At 41.2% G+C, this 20,781-nt stretch overlaps 2 protein-coding genes across 2 annotated transcripts in view; one reads left to right on the top strand and one right to left on the bottom strand.

Moving 5' to 3' along the window:
• The window catches only part of cacna1db (calcium channel, voltage-dependent, L type, alpha 1D subunit, b), a 138,320-nt gene extending 136,241 nt beyond the window's left edge, over positions 1-2,079 (bottom strand). Inside the window, 1 exon segment of the mRNA XM_051948987.1 lies at positions 1,955-2,079. Within this exon segment, the coding sequence (XP_051804947.1) occupies positions 1,955-1,982 (28 nt within the window). The 5' untranslated portion in view covers positions 1,983-2,079.
• Positions 2,080-2,249: 170 nt separating this feature from the next.
• On the top strand, positions 2,250-20,487 carry dcp1a (decapping mRNA 1A). Its single transcript, XM_051949001.1, has 10 exons — positions 2,250-2,368; positions 3,964-4,172; positions 4,719-4,759; positions 6,057-6,184; positions 12,143-12,209; positions 12,788-12,926; positions 14,488-14,583; positions 15,874-16,488; positions 17,053-17,268; positions 18,464-20,487. The coding sequence occupies exons 2-10, from the start codon at positions 4,041-4,043 to the stop codon at positions 18,542-18,544; spliced, it is 1,515 nt and encodes a 504-aa protein (XP_051804961.1). The 5' UTR covers positions 2,250-2,368; positions 3,964-4,040; the 3' UTR covers positions 18,545-20,487.
• The last annotated feature ends 294 nt before the right edge of the window (positions 20,488-20,781 follow it).

Below are 20,781 nucleotides of genomic sequence, written 5' to 3'. Positions count from 1 at the left end.
GAACCTACCAGCAGAAAAACTACCCTCACACTGAACCAACCAGCAGAAAAACTACCCTCACACTGAACCAACCAGCAGAAAAACTACCCTCACACTGAACCAACCAGCAGAAAAACTACCCTCACACTGAACCTACCAGTAGAAAAACTACCCTCACACTGAACCTACCAGCAGAAAAACTACCCTCACACTGAACCAACCAGCAGAAAACTACCCTCACACTGAACCAACCAGCAGAAAAACTACCCTCACACTGATCCTACCAGTAGAAAAACTACCCTCACACTGAACCTACCAGTAGAAAAACTACCCTCACACTGATCCTACCAGTAGAAAACTACCCCTCACACTGAACCTACCAGTAGAAAAACTACCCTCACACTGAACCTACCAGTAGAAAAAACTACCCTCACACTGAACCTACCAGTAGAAAAACTACCCTCACACTGATCCTACCAGTAGAAAAACTACCCTCACACTGATCCTACCAGTAGAAAAACTACCCTCACACTGAACCTACCAGTAGAAAAACTACCCTCACACTGAACCAACCAGCAGAAAAACTACCCTCACACTGAACTACCAGCAGAAAAACTACCCTCACACTGAACCTACCAGTAGAAAAACTACCCTCACACTGAACCTACCAGTAGAAAAACTACCCTCACACTGAACCTACCAGTAGAAAAACTACCCTCACACTGAACCTACCAGTAGAAAAACTACCCTCACACTGAACCTACCAGTAGAAAAACTACCCTCACGGCTCACACTGAACCAACCAGCAGAAAAACTACCCTCACACTGATCCTACCAGCAGAAAAACTACCCTCACACTGATCCTACCAGCAGAAAACTACCCTCAGACTGATCCAACCAGCAGAAAAACTACCCTCACACTGAACCAACCCCAAAAAACAATCCTTCTGAGGACTTTATTGACTGATGTGCAGAGGTGGAGGTGCAGATTCACCTTTTTAACGACATTTTCTACGTCAGCTTTACTCCATTTCAGAGTGAGATACCGCACTTTTTGCTTCACTACATTGTTTTAGTTTTAAGTGCCAGTCTTTTACTTATAGTATAGAGCACTTTCACAGTGTGGTTTTCGTACATTTGGTTAGTTAAAGATCTGAATATTGGACAAAGACGTAAATGAAAGGTGATTAAATCTCTGGAACAACCGTTCAACAAACAGAGTTTTAAAAAGTATCAACTGGATGAAATTTGCACCAGATCTGTCAGAATACTGATTATGAATCATTGATTTGACGCAAACAGTTCATTCTTACTGTATTTTATGAAGGTCAGAAGATAAAACAACACTGGTGATGCTGTTGAAAGATAAAGATGTTCTACTAAGTGACACAGAAATGTCCCCATCACTTGGTTTTTACCTCTAGATTAGTCTGACCACTGGCTTCAAAATAAATTCTCAGTTTGTGTGTGAATGAGGGGGCAGCCACCCACCTCACTCAGCGGCACAACATCACCAAAGGTGCAGAATACCAGACTGTTATCCAACAGCATGAACAGGAATTATCCCTTTAGCACAGCTGCACATCTGTCACACCACAAGGAAAACAACTGTTGACTTTCTGCTGCTGCTGACTTTAAAACCAGCACAACGTTTGTTTGGACCACTTCTAAAGTTGGTGTAGTTTATTCTGGAGGTCACATGCTTCCAAAACCACCACTGGACCATAGTCAACCATTTTTCTCAGAACTACAACTCGCTCTCCAATGGATCTGAAAGCTGCTGTCATGACAATAGGCATCCTGATGTCTGCTCTGAAACAAGTTGGAGAAAAACCGTGACAGCAGCAGACACGACCTGGAGCTCATGGATGAAAGCAGACATCCACAGAATAAAGCAAACAGCCCGTCGCCCCCTCACAGCTCCAACTCTCCCCTGCGCTCCACGCACGGCTTTTTTTTTTTTTTTTTTTTTTACCTTCAGACTGTTCATCTGCTTCTTGCATCCTCGAATCCACATCGAAAAGATCCGTTTTACATCCAACTCATCGTTGGAAAAAACATCCAAAGATGTCGACGGACGGCGCAAACCGGAGCGGAGCCGCTAACCTGAATTATAAAATGTTTTCCGAGCGCAGACCCGCAGAGGAGCGCCAAACATTTTCGCCACATCCGGGTGTCTGTGTGCAGATCCGCGGCGCATCGGAGAGGACTGGCAGTCAATCCGCTGCTGTCAGTTATTCCCTGTGAGCCTGACGGAGGACTGAGAACAGGACGAGATGTGGGCTGAACCTCCTCACATCACAGAGCCTCAAACGCACCTGTTGCTGGGAACTTCCAAACATCTCAGCGGGAGAAGTAGATTTTCCACCGTTTCCAAATGTTCTCAAAGGTGATTTTTACGCACGCCAACACATCCAAAAGACCAATCAGTGAATTGTGCTACATTGTAAAAAAAAAAAAAAAAAAAAAAAAAAAACATTTTTACTGTAAAAATGTTTTAAAAATTGCAGTGTAGCATAATTTGCCAATTGGCACAGATTCCAAATGTTCTCAAGGGCGATTTTTACGCACGCCAACACATCCAAAAGAGGAATAAATTCAACATTAAGTGAGTTAAGTCAGCGAATTATGCTACTAAGGCGTGGAGATTATTACAAATAGCGATGAAACCAAGAATAAATCTACCGTTAGATGTAGTTAGATGTGTTATATTTACACAGAGATACAAATGCGCACAAATTAAAGCCTCCCAAAGTCGCTCTTATAAGTTCAAACAGTGATTTGGTAATATCATAGACTGTACAATAAATTATTACACTATTTATGGGTAACATGCAGGCCATCAACACTCTGCCTATCAGAGGAGAGACCGCGGTATATGGTGGAATATAATGAAAAGGAAACATTTTAAAAACAGATTATGTTTCCTCCGACTTTCTCCTTCCAGGAAAACATTTAAAGAGCCAGACCATAATACCCTCCCACCGTCCCGGTACTTACCCCTCAGGGGTCTCCCCCTGATAATGAACGGCATTCTGTCACCTGGCTCTCCTCTGGGGCCTCATAGCGCCGTGTTTCTGCCCTCACTCCACCGCGATTCGAGAGGAAATGAGTTGTTGGAGCTGTGCTGGAAGGTTAACAATGATTGGATTACCTGTGCCTGGATGCAGGATAACAGTTTCACGGTAACACGTAATCCTCCGGTTATAATCCCTGCTCCAATGTTCCCTCAACAGAGGCAGCTGAGGGAGGCAGCTTCAGCTCAACGGGGCCGAATGACAAACGATTAAAGCAAGCCATCCTAATGTTTCATTTCAATAAATATACAAATACACAAGAGGGGGCCTTTCAGCACACTTTTATCACTGCCAGGACACTATTCCATGTAAGTTGTATGAACTTAAAAAGTCATGATTTAACATGTTTGTGTAAATCTGGTGATTTCAGCTGAACAACACACAAAGAAAAGACACTAAGAAGCAAACAGCTCTGAGTTGTGATCTGAGCACAAAAAGTTGTCAGACTAAAAACCAGTGAATAGCAGTAGAGCAGCGCACCCCTGTGGCTCTGACATGTATGTATGCATGTGTGTAGTATGTATGTAGGGATGCATGCATTCATCAGATGATAGATAGATAGATAGATAGATAGATAGATAGATTCTATTTTCTATATTCTTATTTTATTTTTATTTAATTTAATTTTATGTTATCTTCACTTTATACCCGACCCTAATATTCTGTGTTGTCTTATTGTTGAATATCCAGCTGCCTTAACAACAGAAGTTCTCTCTGGGTTTTAATAAAGTCTGTCTAAGTCTGCTATTTATTTATTTATTTGTAAATTATCTTCTTTGCTTTTAGAAAACACATTCGCCAGGCCTATTCTCCTGCTAACATTTTTAAGCGGTACTCTAACAAATTGCCAGTGACCTAAATTGAGTTTAATCTCCGCGGAACAAATATATAACGCTCTTTCTGACAGACGTCATTTCCGTGGGCAGCGGAAGTTATAAGTGTCCACAGAAATCGGTCCGTGCGGGAGCAACAATCACATCCAAGATGGAGCCCGCTAACGCTGGACATATGATGAGTTTAGCAGCGCTCCAGAGACAGGACCCCTACATCACCAAACTGCTCGACGTTACCGGACAGGTGGCTCTCTACAACTTCAACTCCAAAGCGAACGAATGGGTGAGTTTGGAAGAAAGTTTGGATGAGACGCGACACGTAGAAGGCTATTAAGCTAAGTGTTGAATTAGCATGCTAGCTTGTCGATAAAAACACGAAAACACCAAGATGTGACAGTATTCGTTAAACTCGCCCAGATAATATTCATATGCGGGTCATACCTCTGTCATTACACTGGTATTTTTTATTGTATTTACGATAACAAGCTGGCGGTTAGTTATCTCAGCTAACTGGAGGCGAGTGACGCTAACAGCATTCGTAGCTGGGTCAGTCTACTGTATAACTGAGGAACTCTTGAAGTCCATGGGTTATATCTATTTAAAGTTTAAATTATGTGTGTGTTTTTTATGTTCATTATAAACACGTCTTTACAAATTCCATAATGATTTATTACGGAAACAATCACTTATTAATAAAAAAATAATTGGGTATCGCTAAAATATCAACTATGTTCCAAAAAGTCTCGCAGTTTTACACAGACCCAGCTATTATTCAGCACGTTTGGATCAGCGGTTGTTGTTTTTGACACGGCATCACTTTTCATTTCAGGAAAAGACCGAAATCGAGGGCACCCTGTTTGTATATGCGAGGTAAGTACACGAGGTCTGAATAATAATTCAACGCAGTGACCGTTAAGGTTGCTTGACGCTGTCATTTGACGTGTTCTGTGCACGTGTGGAGGCCGCAGCATTTGTAAACAAACATTTAATTGACTCCGTCTCACTGTGTACAAGCATAGTTTTGACAGGGAAAGAAAAGCATATTGTTTTTTAAATAAAAAAAATTGAGTTAGTATCTTGTGTAAGTCTTTTTTTGGCCCAAACATTGAGTGTACAAAATAAGAATTACGAGGTTTGTTTGGCTGTTAGTCTGGCTGAAAAACAACTTGAAAGAATCTGAGCTGAGATCATTTTTAGCTCTGGTCACTTATGATGACTACATTTCTTATTTTGGTACTTTTGGACATAAGTGACCAGGATGTTATTGCACCAGTATATAAAAAAACTTGGACATTAATTCGGCAAATCATTATAAACCTGCCTATTAATGAATTAAAATGTCAAAAACCCAAATGTTAATTCAGCAAAACACTAAAATTTTGGATTTTAGGGCAATAAAAGGTCAAAAACATGCATGTCATTCCACCATAATGTCAAAAATCTGGATATTATTGCACCAAAACATCAAAAACCTGGATGTTAATGTAACAAAGCATAAAAAAACCTGAATATTAATTCACCTAAGCATTAGACACTTGGATATTATTATATCACATCAAACACCTTGTCTATTAATGGATCAAAATGTCAAAAACCCGGATGTCAATTCACCAAAGCATTAAATTTTAGAGCAATAAAATAATTTTAAAAAATGTATATTAATTCATCAAAACATTAAAAACCTGAATATAACTGCATTCAAAGGTCAAAAACCTGGATATTATTGCACCAACACATAAAAACGTGGATATTAATGTATGAAAGGCTTAAAAACCCAGTAATCTTGCACCAAAACATCAAAACCCTGAATATTACTGCACCAACATATCAACAAACCTGGACATTAATTTACCAGATATTTGGGTTCTGTAAAGCGTCTTGAGACAAATTGAATTGTAACTGGTGCTATATAAATGACATTAAATTGAATGTGTGTTTCTTATGATTCTAAATCCATTCAGAAGCCGTCTTCCACAACCAAATAGTATTGTTCCATAAGTTAATTAAATATATTTAAGTAGATAAGTGTGTTAATTTTGTTAATTAGATGGCAAAGTAATGCATTTTTGTTTCTTAAAAGGCTCTTTTTCAGTCATTGTAAATGATCAAGGCTTTAATAAATGTAGCGTGCATGCTGATGGTTGCTGATGATCTCTGTCCTTTAAAGGTCTGCCTCTCCTCGCCACGGCTTCACCATCATGAACCGACTGAGTACAGAGAACCTGGTGGAGCCGATCAATAAAGACCTGGAGTTCCAGCTGCAGGATCCCTTCTTGCTCTACAGGAATGGCAACTGTGAGTGTTTTGTAGAATCAAAACCCCAAACAATCAATGTCAAACACAGGGGAGACGTGCGTTAGCTTGGACTGAAATCAGATGTACTTTTATTATTTATTGCCTGATATCAGAGGTCTGAAGTTTTAAATGATTTCTTAAGAGTTATACGCAGCAGAACATCGAAGGCCGAGAGCCATGATAGTAGGGGTGCAGCTGATCATATCACAGATTTAAGGAGCAGCAAAAAGTAAATAAATAAAAGGGTGACTGTCGCTGCCAACTGCTTTTAACATGCCTAATTTATCTGAGCACACATCTGTTTTGTATCTTGCCACTACAACTTTGCCTCAACATTTAGGGACCCGCTAATGATCCTTATGCAGGAAGTCCTCGGTTTACGATGCCATCGACCTACAGCGTTTCATCGTTACATCAGAACTGGTTACATGGAACTAGTTGATGAGCAGAGTGGATAAATACGTCCGTGGAAGTGAAATTAGACAGAATAAAACACTGGGAACAGAAACACCGACCAACATGGGTCAAGATGTAAAAACAGGTCAACATGTTGTAGCGACACTCTGTGATGAATGAGTGAGACTTTATCTGGTTCTCTGCTGGTTTATTGAACCTTCACACAGGATACTGTGGGCTGTAGCCAACGGCAGAATAACTAGAAAAACCCCATCACTTAGCTCCAGAATAACTAGAAAAACCCCATCACTTAGCTCCAGAAGAACTAGAAAAACCCATAACTTAGCTCCAGAATAAGTAGAAAACCCCATAACTTAGCTCCAGAATAAATAGAAAAACCTCATAACTTAGCTCCAGAATAAGTAGAAAACCCCATAACTTAGCTCCAGAATAAGTAGAAAAACCCCATAACTTAGCTCCAGAATAAGTAAAAAAAAAACCATAACTTAGCTCCAGAATAAGTAGAAAAACCTCATAACTTAGCTCCAGAATAAGTAGAAAAACCCATAACTTAGCTCCAGAATAAGTAGAAAAACCTCATAACTTAGCTCCAGAATAAGTAGAAAAACCCCATAACTTAGCTCCAGAATAACTAGAAAAACCCCATAACTTAGCTCCAGAATTACTAGAAAAACCTCATAACTTAGCTCCAGAATAAGTAGAAAAACCCCATAACTTAGCTCCAGAAGAACTAGAAAAACCTCATAACTTAGCTCCAGAAGAACTAGAAAAACCCATAACTTAGCTCCAGAAGAACTAGAAAAACCTCATAACTTAGCTCCAGAATAAGTAGAAAAAACCCCATAACTTAGCTCCAGAATAACTAGAAAAACCTCATAACTTAGCTCCAGAATAAGTAGAAAAAACCCATAACTTAGCTCCAGAATAAGTAGAAAAACCCATAACTTAGCTCCAGAATAACTAGAAAAACCCATAACTTAGCTCCAGAAGAACTAGAAAAACCTCATAACTTAGCTCCAGAATAAGTAGAAAAAACCCCATAACTTAGCTCCAGAATAACTAGAAAAACCCCATCACTTAGCTCCAGAAGAACTAGAAAAACCCATAACTTAGCTCCAGAATAAGTAGAAAACCCCCATAACTTAGCTCCAGAATAAATAGAAAAACCTCATAACTTAGCTCCAGAATAAGTAGAAAACCCCATAACTTAGCTCCAGAATAAGTAGAAAAACCCCATAACTTAGCTCCAGAATAAGTAAAAAAAAAAACATAACTTAGCTCCAGAATAAGTAGAAAAACCTCATAACTTAGCTCCAGAATAAGTAGAAAAACCTCATAACTTAGCTCCAGAATAAGTAGAAAAACCCATAACTTAGCTCCAGAATAAGTAGAAAAACCTCATAACTTAGCTCCAGAATAAGTAGAAAAACCCCATAACTTAGCTCCAGAATAACTAGAAAAACCCCATAACTTAGCTCCAGAATTACTAGAAAAACCTCATAACTTAGCTCCAGAATAAGTAGAAAAACCCCATAACTTAGCTCCAGAAGAACTAGAAAAACCTCATAACTTAGCTCCAGAAGAACTAGAAAAACCCATAACTTAGCTCCAGAAGAACTAGAAAAACCTCATAACTTAGCTCCAGAATAAGTAGAAAAAACCCCATAACTTAGCTCCAGAATAACTAGAAAAACCTCATAACTTAGCTCCAGAATAAGTAGAAAAAACCCATAACTTAGCTCCAGAATAAGTAGAAAAACCCATAACTTAGCTCCAGAATAACTAGAAAAACCCATAACTTAGCTCCAGAAGAACTAGAAAAACCCATAACTTAGCTCCAGAAGAACTAGAAAAACCTCATAACTTAGCTCCAGAATAAGTAGAAAAAACCCCATAACTTAGCTCCAGAATAACTAGAAAAACCTCATAACTTAGCTCCAGAATAACTAGAAAAACCCCATAACTTAGCTCCAGAATAACTAGAAAAACCCCATAACTTAGCTCCAGAATAAGTAGAAAACCCCATAACTTAGCTCCAGAATTAGCCGCCGTTCCCAGCTCTCTCTACTGCTGACTCTCAGCCAATCAGAGGTGAGCTAACCAAACATGACACGTTCACTGACATCAGGTAAATCTGGAACTGAACAATAAACATTGAAACATCAACAACAATATCAGGCTGTTACAATGTTCTGTTATCTTCTAGTAAAATGATTCATACATGCATGGAAGTCGTTGGTTTTCATGACTTTATGAAGAACTGATGGATGTTATGATGAACAGAACAGATTTGGTTACATTTTCACCAGACTTTCGACTTGCGGCAAAAGTCGACTTACATCAGTCTGTAGGAACAGACTTAAGTCAGGGACCTCCTGTACCTGGTAACTAATGTCAGGTTCACATCTCTAATGAACTTTTAGTAGATCTATAGGACGATGGATCAGTGTGATCTGTTTTACCGCTGCATTATGGGAGGAGAGCTGCAGATGATTCCTACTTCACTGCCAATTTCAGATGAGTTTTAAGCCTATGATTGATGATAAACTGATATATCTTACAAGAAAAAATCCTTATTGAAAATTCACAAATGTACAAAAACAGCATTTTAATATGTTGTACAAATGCCTGTAGGAATGTCAAGAATGAACTTTTTAGCCACATAATATCTTTGTAGAGGATATTTCTGCCACAAAGCTCTAAGAAAAATATAAACATTTATCTCTTTTAGCATATGTTTGAAAGTAAGCAGTTATGTCGTATTTTGGTTAACTTACAGGAAATCAAGTCTACACTACCCATGCAGCAAACACACAGTAAATATGCGAATGTCTGCACATATTAACTCGTTGTTACTTTTAACAGTAATTGTGGCGTTTGCAGAGTTCTTGCACCATTCTACCTGATCAGTAACGACGTCTGTTTTCTGCATGGGTTTTATTTACCATTTTCCCCACTTCAAAAAGCGACAAAGTTTGTAATTTAGCCAGGAATGTCTAAATACAGGCGTGGACAGTGTTCACAAACACACACACTCAGGACAGAACAACAGTACCTCTGAAGATGCTGAACAAACACCTCCCCAGGGTTCTCTGGAACATTTCTTCTCCCTTTTGCTTGAAGTCATTTTGGCGTCTCAGAGCATGAAGTAAAAACACTTTATCACTCATGGCCTCTCAGTGGCCTAGCAGACAGCAGCAGTTACCATGGTTACCATCCTGCACCGGACCAACAACCAAAAAGACGACTGTTACTTGATATTTACTCTACTAGTTGTGCTTTAATCCAGTGAAGTCCTTCAATCATTTAGCCGCATGGAGAGTTCAGTGGGAAGTCATAAAAAGTGACAAATCCTCAGATCTTCAGGAAGTAACTGACAGCGCTGCCACCGAGGTAGTCTATCAGAAGTCTGAAGACAAGCTTCATCAAGGCGATGAATAAAGAACTGGACTGTTTTCCCATTTGTTTGCTGATGAGAATGAATAACATGACTAAGGTCAGCGTCAGAGTCGACTGCTCCCCTTTTGGACTCGGTTTGCCCATCAGCCTCCCCGGTATGGAAGACATGGTGTACGGTTTTGTTGGTGTTCTGCTTTTCTAGTAGCTTTGCTTCAGTCCAAGGGCTGTTTTCATCATTTTGAATCCTTAAAGTGGGTTAAAGTTCAGATAAATCAAACTGTTGTTGAGCAGAACCCTGGTTCCTCTGGTTCTGTTGGTCACCTGTAGACGACAGGTCAGAGCAAACGGTCTCCGATGGTATCCTCTCCTGATTTTTGTTCCATCTGCTGGGCGGTTTACGTGGTCTTCAGTCCATTTCTTCTTTTCAGTTAAGCGACTTCCTGTTTCGTGATTCTGTCGTAATAAATCTGTCAACAAGTAGAGTCTGATGGTGCTCTTCTATTAAAGTATGGCTGTTACGGTGAAGCTTCTGTGAGAGAACCCGATAACCCGATGGTTCTAAGTCTTTCCCCCTGCTGAAGAAAAAGATGATGAACCCTGAGAAGTTAGATTTAAGAGTAAAGATGGATCCTTTGGAGAGATGCTGATGTTCAACAGTGACTTAAATATTCCTCCAAGTCTCGCTGAACGCTGATGAGCTCCCAACAGGAGGCTGATCAGTGCACTCAGACGCTCACACACACCTGTTTACACCTCTTCATATTCCCACAGGTAGCAGTAGGAGGCAAACAGTCTGGTTGCTAGGTTACCTCAGCCTCTTGAGACCTCGAGTACAGCAGTATTTCATCACAAACACGTATAGAACACACAGCCAGTGTAATATTAGTAGTAGTGGCCATTGGTTCAGCAAAAACAGCGGATTTACATTTAGCTTTTTTAACATTTAATTGTACATGAAGTAGAATCCTTTGAGGGATTTTCAGCGTGGTGTTTGTTAGTCATGGCTGTTTGCTCTACATTACAGCTGCAGTGACTCATTTTTGTACTCTGCTCTTCGCACTTGATAGAATTATTTGTTGTTGTTTTTTTAGTGGCATCATGTAGAAGTGTCTGCTCCACACAAATCCAAAGGTCCGGTCCAGTTCCATTGAGCACATCTGGGCAGTAAATAAGTAGTGACTTTGTGGTGTGATGACATCATCACGTTACATTATAGTAGTAAACACTATAGACTAAACTAATGGTTCAAAACAAACACACACACAAATATATATTACTGCTGTCAAAATGAATGCGTTAATGCAGATTAATCCATCTTGATTAATCTGATTAAAAAGTTTAACTCATTTAAGTGCAGAATGGCTCAAAATCCCTGAAACATCCGAACAGACTATAGGTCCTTGTTCACTAGATCTGGAAATTTCCTGCATCCCATTCAGTGTCTATGTGAAACGCACCACATTGCATACTGGTCTGGTTGTGGTGTGTTTTGAGCTGCGATCCGGTGCATTTCCCCACAGCTCATTTGCATAAAAAAGACGACTTCTACTTTATGTGAATTCGATGTGGCGTGTGCAGGTCCAACGCATCACGAAACTTTGGTCAAACATCTAAACTGGGCATCGGTGATCTAAAAGCAGGACAGATTGAGCTGCTTCACGGATTATTTAAACCTCCGATGCTTTCGGAAATGCTTTTCTCTCAGCTGTTTTTGTAATAAAAGAGAAAGTTTGTGACTGGCTTTAAATCCAGGAGCAGACAGCTGCCGAGCCGTTTGTCCAATCGGGCAGGATAGTTAGTGAGAAGGAGGAAGCAGGAGTTGAACACCCACTGCTGGCGTCGAGGTGTGGCGCGTTCACATGCAGGAAAAACGCATCTAGTGGACACGTAGCATTACCGTCGCACATGCACAACTGGGCAGTTGGTCCCGTAGTCGCAGAACCAAGCAACTCAGAATGGAAGACGCTAAACAGCACGTTGGCCGTGTGGTGGGAAATGTGAATATGTGTATGTATACATACATCTCTTCTTTCTTGAGTCTGTTGCTCGTGCAAAATGAAAGGCGATTAATATACTTAATCATGATTAATCTGATTAAAAATGTATTTAACATGGCATTTGTGCGTTTTATTTTTTAAACAGTGGGCATCTACAGCATTTGGTTCTACGATAAGAGGGACTGCCAACGCATCGCTCAGCTCATGGTCAAGTAAGTAGTTAACGTGTTCATACTGTGTCTGCATACATGTGAAAAAGGACATGTCTTTATAAGGGTTGATCAGGAAGTTCTGGGACTGAACCTTTAAAACACAAAGATCTCAATCAGTTCGTATCTGGCTGCCGTCCTCTTCCAAGTAGTTTTTTGTGCATCGATACTCTGCTCCAAGCTCTCCTGCCACATTTGGAGCGCTCTTGGGAATTCCCATTCTCCAAGAACTTCAGCATCATCTGCAACATGAGCTGCTTCTCCAACCCTTCAAATTGTGTTTGATGTGCCTTCTTCAGTGTTTCAGACAACAGATTGTTTCTCTGCTGCTTGGTTTGTGGATTGTAGCTGTATATCTGACTTTCATTGCCAGTAACGGTCCTCCACGTGAAGGTTCAGTGATTTTAACATGCCAGTTTTGCCTTTTGTACAGTCCTGTAACTTCTTGATTGCACCTCGTACTGCTTTTAACTGTGTTGTTTTTTTTTACGCTCTGCTTTTGAGGAGTGCTTTAAATTTGTATAATTTGGCAAAACAAATGTCTAGACTACATGTTTATGCGCTTTAATTCCTCCCTGAAGGATTGTGAAACAGGAAGCAGACCACGCCCAGAGGAAGTCACCAGAGAGGGCGGAGCCGGGGAGAACCAACGGCATGGCAGAGCCCCAACCCATCGACATCCTGGAGCTGCTCAGCAAAGCCAAGGAGGAATATCAGAGAGTGAGGAAGCAGACACAGTTTACACGTCTTTTTTGAGCTCTTGGATCAGCAAATACAGCACGTTGTTCTTCAGAGGTTTAGATCAAGCTGCGTACATGTCATATATTGACCCTTCGCTAAGCCCCGCCCCCCTTGGTTACTGTTGCTACGCCTGTCAAGCTTTCCCTCCTAGCATGAAATATGGAGTTTTTAGCGGTACCGGTGAGTGATATTTCTCAGGAGATATGTGCAAATTTCTGGACATATTCTACAGCGATATCAGAGAGAAGCAGACAGAAGGGTCTCCAGTATGCTTTTGAGAACTACATTCACCAAATTAAATGTTGGCGGAGTTCAAATGAAGAGGATGTTAAAATAGAGGGAAAAGCGCACAGATCTTAGTGTAAGCTCCAAACACCCCATGTACTGTCACTTCACGTCAAAAATAATCATGTACAAGAACAACAATGTTCTTGTACAGCAGGGTAAGCTGATATGTATTATATACATTTAAATTAATGTTATGTCAACTGTCATTATCATGTGTCTGCCCATTTCTGGCTAAGCTAAATTTGTGTTTGTTTACAGCGTGCCAGGATATTGCTCACATATAGGGGCTGATCGATACACTTGATCTCGTTAAGGCACAGCAAAGCCCAGCAGTATCTTGCACAAGTTTGCCACAACAGTGGCACAAACCAAAGGGTTACAACATTAATGCAGTAACGATCTTATCTGTTGTTGTCGCCAAAGCCAGACGTGAGCGTAGGCGGAGACCCATAGATTGCTAGTATGTATATGCTATACCAGTATGTCAGAAGTTGTCTCTATATATCACCAGTATTTATTTTGCTCAAATAATACACAGTAGCTCAAGTTTTAAGAGAAGTAACCTTCCATTGAGACGTCTTTCTTTGCTAATGTTATCTGACCTAACACACAGAGCTACGGTTAGCTAATGTTAGCTAGCAACTTACCTTAGAACAGACGCATGTGTTCTTATTGATTTAGGAGGGATTCAGCTGATCATGCGGTCTCCCACTCTACTTAATCCACATGCGGCACCTTTCTTCTTGTGTCTTTGGCTTGGGGAATGCAAAAAAATCAACACCACCCTCCAAGCTTTGCGGATAACGAGTGTCGGACTTGCAAGTACCGTACGCACACCGCTTCGGCATATTGTCTTCTGCTGAAAGCTTGACAGACCTCTCGTGCCTAGTTACAGTTGCTAAGGTAGGATTGGACAGTAGCCATTTGTGGGAGGGGCTTAGCGAAGGGTCAATTGTGTGTATATATTGCATTTGTTGCTCCAGCTGAGAATCTGAAGAATAAATTGTAGATATTTTCTATCTACCTCTCAGATCAGGTGTATGAGGTAGATATTGGACAACTCCAATATTAGTTGTCAAACCACGACATGTTCACTGGTCTGACTGAGATTACAGTGAGTTAAATCAGATGTCTATTTATGCCGAGTTTGTGACTTCTAGTTCTGTACTAGTACTGTTTATATTAATGAAAACTGTGTGTTTATATGAATGAAAACTGTGTTTATATTAATGAAAGCTGTGTTTAAATGCAGGCCCAGGCGGGTGAAGCAGACGTGTCTACAGATGTGACTGTAAAAGCAGCTATCATCCCTACAGAGCGTGCCCACAGCGCTCCCCAACCCGAAAAGGTGCGTACGTTACACAGATATGTAAAGTAAATGACTTGAGCTTTACTATTTGTACACTAAACTGCAGCAGGTCACTTCGTTTGTAGAGCTCTGTCGTCCTCTTCACTCAGAGACTGTGGAGGACGGAGCAGCTTTTTATTCCAGGTGTCACCGTCGCCTCGTACATGGACGGCGTTTGGCAGCAGGAAAAGCTCATAATACTGAAAACAAACTCCTAGAACCACTCCTGCATCCCATATCACTGTTAGTAGTGTATTAACTGCAGGTTAAGGAAGAAAAACTGGTCGATTTGAACATTGTTTAGCAGTGAATCTTAAAGATTACACGGTGAACAGAGCTGAGCCAAGCAGAGTTTCTGAACTAGTTTCCAGGAATTTAATCAAAAACAGTGGAGGCCTGTCTCTATATGTTCACTGTGGTTTAAAGCGCACAACTTCAGTTCATCTTCACAGATGATTATTGGGCTATATCATTATTATTATGTCTAGTTTTGGTACCAAGAGCCAAGTCTGTACAGACATAGAAATACTTTATTAATCCCAGAGGGGACATTTGTTTGCCATGGCAGAAAGAGTACAGTTCTCACCACCAGAACTAAGTAATAATGTGCAGTAAATAACAATGAACAATAAGAATATAAAAGTATGGAGACAGACAAGTAACAAAAAAGGAAATAAAATTACAAATAACACTAAACAGGAGCTACTACAACAGGCTGCTGCTCTGCATGGGCTGGAGAAACAAAAATACTCAGCTTGGAGCTCTCTTTACTCTTTTTTAAGTTTGCAATCCTCAAATAAGGTAGCAGGACTCGTTTTCCAGCAGCAGATTCTACTGAAGCTGAAACTGACTGAGGTGAACAGGATGAGCTCAGACTTTAGGCTGATTATGTCTGACTGTGGTAGAAATGAAACCTTTTATTGCTGAAAGCTAAACAGAATTAAAGTTATGGATGTATGAAAGTTTTGATTTAGTTTCACAAAAATGCTTCAATCTACTGTTTAATTACTTCAAAATGTTGTTTTTATTCTGTTGTCCACTAAAAAGTTACATTGAAAGATGCTTTTAGATGCTCCTCAGTTCTCAGGAGGATGTAAAATGTTACAGAATGACAGGTTCCAGTCTGCATGTGTATCGTCTTGTTTAACCAGAACAACAAAGCAGCAAATTCTCACATATCAGAAACTGTGATGATCAGATGTTCAGTATTTCAGCGGCTCAGTTAACTGATCATCAAGCAGATGTTGGATAGTTTTCTGTCTTTAAGCTCTTCATTCTCTCCACCTCCAGAGCTCTCATATGATGGTGAAGCAGATCACGGTGGAGGAACTGTTTGGCTCGTCTCTCCCTAAAGACCCCTCTCTGCCCTCCATGCCCCCTCAGAATGCCTCTTCCTCCCATGAACCCTCCACCGCCTACATCCACAAACCTCCGTACCCTCCTCCAGCCCACCAGAGCTCACTCCTCCCTCCCCAGCTGGCAGCCCAGGACCCCGGGTCCAACCAGCGGCTCCAGGGCCCCGGCCTCCTCCCGGCTCCGTACGCGCTCCACCCCGGTCCCGTTTTCCAGTCGGTGGTCTCCAGGTCGGACCCCCAGCCTCACTGCTCCGTCTCCCCTCTCATGCTGCCTCCGGCCGGCTCGGAGCATCGTGCCGCCCCCCCCGGTCCCTCGGCTCCTCCAGCGGCTCCTCCAGCCTATCTGGGTCAGGAGATACTCAGCACGCTGAAGGCGGCGGTGCCGTCGGTAAACTCGGACATTCACAAACCCATCCTGGCCCCCAGCTTCCTGCCCAGCACGCTGGTTCCCCCCTACAGCTTCCAGGAGCCGATGGGGAAACCTCTTCTGCAGCACGGCAAAGACATGGACGTTTTCTCTCAGCCTGCAAACCTGATCAAACCCATGTCTGTGAGTGCTTTTGTTGTTGATCTATTCTCACTTTTACTTGCATACAGGAGGTCCTCCACTTACGTCAGAGTTCTTCTGTTCCTACGGTGTGACAGAAGGCGATTTTCACCTGAAGTCAGAACTCTGGTGAAAATGTAAACAAAGCCGTTCCTGCATCATGATATCCATCAGTTTACATATTAGTACAACTACAGTAACACAAACAGTCACTAGCTCACAGTGGAACACAGCTCTGCAGGAAAATAACGGTGAAAATGTAAACTGTGAGTCTGACTGATGCTGGGAGCCATGATGAAGTTAGAATGTAGAATAATCCAGTGTAAATGGAAACAAAGCCGTCTTATAGCGCCGCGTAACGACTGGTCATACAGTATTCATCCGCTCTGCTCAACAATTAGTTCCACTGAACGCCGTACGTTAAACCGAGGACCGGCCCGTAATCAGTTCCAATGTAACAGCAAAACGATGTAAGTCGAGGACGCCGTAAACCGAGGACCTCCTATCTTGAAATTTGTCAGACAGTAATCCAGCATGTCGGTTCTTCTCCTTTGTTCCATCCTTCAGGCCGTCCCCATGAGTCCAGCTCTGGCTGTTCTGGGGTCGGAGGTTTCGGTGCTCCTCTCCCCCAGTGCCTTCCAGCAGGCGATCAATATGACGACGGGGGCCACATCGGGGGCCCCTCCTGCCCCCTCTGAGTCCTCCTCGGCCTCTGGAGGAGCTGCAGAGCCTCCAGCCTGCAGCAAAGCACAGCTCCAGGAGACTCTGATTCACCTCATCAAGGTAAACCAGAGATAAAACACAGAAATATACACGTTGGCATCTGTTAATGTGGGAGAATTCAAAGGTCTGTACATTACAGTTCAGAGCTACAAGGCTGGACAGCATTTTATTATTATTTTTACTGGTTTTGGTTTCATTTCTCAGGTTTGGAGACTCACACTAATGAAACAGGGATGAGTGGAATCTCATTTATGGAGCTTTTAGCATCATTAAGACGATTTAACAGCAAAAACATTCAGGATCATTCATAGCTGATTTCTGTGTTCCACACTGGAAGCCGTTCAGATGGATTCACTTCCTGTTAGCATAAACAAACTTTCCACACTTCATTCTTTCTTGCTGTGGTGTCAGAAAAAAATGTTCTGTTTATTTGAACTCTGAAACAGATAGATTTTATACAGAGTAACACACTTTTAAATAGCTCTGTTTGTTATAAACACGATGATTTAATGGAGGTTAAAGTGGGATTAATCTCATGTCCAGAGGCTTGGAGATGTTCGGTTTGGTTTTGTTGAGATGCAGGTTGGACTGGCTCTCCTGAAACAGATTCTATGGCAGAAATTTAAGTCTTTTTGTGGTCATTTTGTGTTCCTTTGGCACCGTTTTCAGTCTGTTTGTGGTTATGTTAAGTGTCTCTGTGGTCATTTTGCAACTTTTTGTGGTTATTTTGTGAGTTTTTCATCATTTTTGTATCTTTTTATGATATAAAAAGAGTCACTTTGTGTTTTTCTGTCGTCATTTGTTTAATTTTATAACTCAAAATAACAAACTATCTGTGTCTGAGAAATCCCTTTCCACTAAGCTCCCCGTTCCAAAGACTCCTCTCCAGGAAGTGTGTTAATTCCAGATCACATGACCTGCTCCACATGATGTCATTTCCTCCTGAAGAACAGACTGGCCAGACTCTAGGGATTTCTGACTTATTTATTATAAAGTACTGAACAGGTTTACTGCTATATCTTTACAAATAACTTTCAGTTTCAGTTTTACTCAGTTGTATAAATAATATTTAGGAGAATCTTTCTCTAAAATACCATGTGGTGTTTGGTTATAGGCGGCCATGTTGGTTTTAGGCCTGAAAACAGCAAAAATGTTGACTATAGAACTTAAAGTCCGTCAGTTCTATATTGATCCATCTGTCCTCTAATTTCCACAGACAGATTAATTTTTGTTTTGTTTTTCCCTCCTCGTCCAGCATGATGCAGACTTCCTCTCTGCCATCCATGAAGCTTACCTGCACACTCTGTCCAAGGACTTCAGCAGCATGAAGCTATAGTCCTGCTCCTCTCACCACCACGGCTTCTTCTGAGCTTCAACCCTTCATGAAGGCACCAGAGGATGAGTTTAAAGAAGTGCAGCGGACGGCTTTCCACACCACGACTCTTCAGAACTCATTGTTATTATTGGAGCATGCACTGAAACCATTTAAGCCCCGGATCGAGTCATCGTCAAACCAGAACTACTGTGGGAAATGAGGAGGAGGTCCAGGTATTCTCTGGAGGATGGGACCGCAGTGAATCAGAGACGCTGCCTCTCATCACACGTCTGTGGAGTTCTTTGGGTCCAGTATGGGGATGTTTGATACCGCCTCTCCTCCGACTGCTTATGGAGACGAAGCTCTGAGTTGTGGGACCTCAGAGCTCCTTTAGGGGTCTTTGTAGAGCCGCCGTCCCTCCGTGTGACTTTAAAAAGAGCTTCTCAGAAAACTGAAGCCTGTATATTTTTTATGAAAAGCTACAGAGAATCTGAACAGCCGGTGCAGTTCTGTGGCGTTTTGTGTTTGGAGGAGAACTTCTGTAAATGTTGGGAGAAGCACTTGCAGCTACAGACTAGAAATCATTTTTTTGTTGTTTTTTTAAACTTGTTCTGGACTGTGAGATGTTTCTGACGACTCAAACGCACAAACCAGCTTCTTTGCTGCCTGTCTCCACGTCTCCCCTCATCTTCACTCTCTCTCTGTGCATCTCCTCCTCCAGCTCCATCCATCGTGATGCTTGATGTTCTCAGAGGGCAGTTTGTGCAGTAGATGAGAGCCGCCACGCCTTTAGGGAAACCAGCATTCTGGGATGTTTTAGGACGTAGAACTGCACTCACCTCTGGGTTCTGCAGTCGATCTGATTTAAATCTGAAAAAATGCAAATGATCTGGGATTGTTGTTGATATTCAGCCCTAATATTATTATTACTTTGTTTAAAATGAGCTTCACTCTGCTCCACAGATCGTATGCAAAAATAAGACCATTTGCAGAGCTGATGATGTTATCGCATGACTTTTACTAAATCAGCGGAGAGAATTGTGACTCAGATTGTGAATTGAGAGTCTACCTGAAAACATCATGTTAACTTCTGGCCCAACTGCCCAACCTGGAGAGGTCAACGAGCACAAATCTATATGGATTAATCATGACAAATCTAAACTGCCTCTGTTCCCGTTTTTCCATTTATTTCTCCAGATGAGACAAAGAGAGAAGCTTGAACTGGGTTTTTATTTGCAGTAAGAGGACTCTGCATGCGTCTGGTCGTCATGTGGAACGCTGAGCGGACGACAAAGATCTAATGTACAGAAAAACACAAAGATCACCTTTTTTCTCTCCCGTCACAAAATGTTCAGCACACATAAGACCATGAAAACTGTCTAGAAATTAATATAAAAGTATGAAAATGTCGTTTTTGGACCAATATGCAGAATTATTCAACATGAAAATAGTTTTTTTTTTCTTTTTAAGTTTCAGTATAAAAGCCACAGATTGTGTTCTTCACTTTTTTTTTTTTAATTTTAGTTCAGAAAATCTTTTTTTAAAATGAGTGAGTGGCATGAATTTGTGCATAAATCCTGGATTGTGACGCCGGTCCTGCTCTTTGAATGTATTCGGTGTTTACTCGTCCTGCTTCCATAACTTCACTTCTTTTCTTTTCCTCCCTTTTTTTATTTGGCAAAATTAAAATTCAGAATGTAAACTCACACGCCTGCAGCCAGAGAGCAAATCAGATGGTTTGCTGACTTTACTGCCGTCTGATAACACTTCAACAGATTGTTTTTAACCCCAGTCACATATTTAAGACTTTAAGATTATTTTACACTTTTGGTTTAATTTATCTCATTGGCTGAGAGATGATTTTGGAAAATGTCTTTGGAAGTTTAATTTTCTAAGATGGTTTGTCACTGTGCTTAATTTGGTTTATTATGGATATTTTGTTATATTAAAGATTTGAGAATAGAGTTTGTGTGTTTTTGTGTTGCTAAACATGAACACAGCTTTAAGTTTTGTCGCAATGCTGAAGACTTTTACTCACGGCTAAGTTTCTAGGAGAGTTTAGGTGGAAATACTTGTTCAGTGTCTTATGTTTTTGGTTTGTTTTGGTGTTTTTGTGCACCGTTTTTGTTTCAGGACTCTGTGCAGGTTGTGATTCTCACCACTAGATGTCAGTAGCTGCTTGTTTTTATGCAGTGGAGCTCCACAGTTTATACCGGGGTGTCCAACATGAGGCCCGTGGTCCAAAAGTGGTCCTCCAG

This window comes from Acanthochromis polyacanthus, chromosome 6 (assembly GCF_021347895.1).
Source record: "Acanthochromis polyacanthus isolate Apoly-LR-REF ecotype Palm Island chromosome 6, KAUST_Apoly_ChrSc, whole genome shotgun sequence".
NCBI lineage: Eukaryota > Metazoa > Chordata > Actinopteri > Pomacentridae > Acanthochromis > Acanthochromis polyacanthus.
The sequence above is the reverse complement of the archived record's forward strand: the minus strand, read 5'-3'. Positions and strand labels throughout refer to the sequence as shown.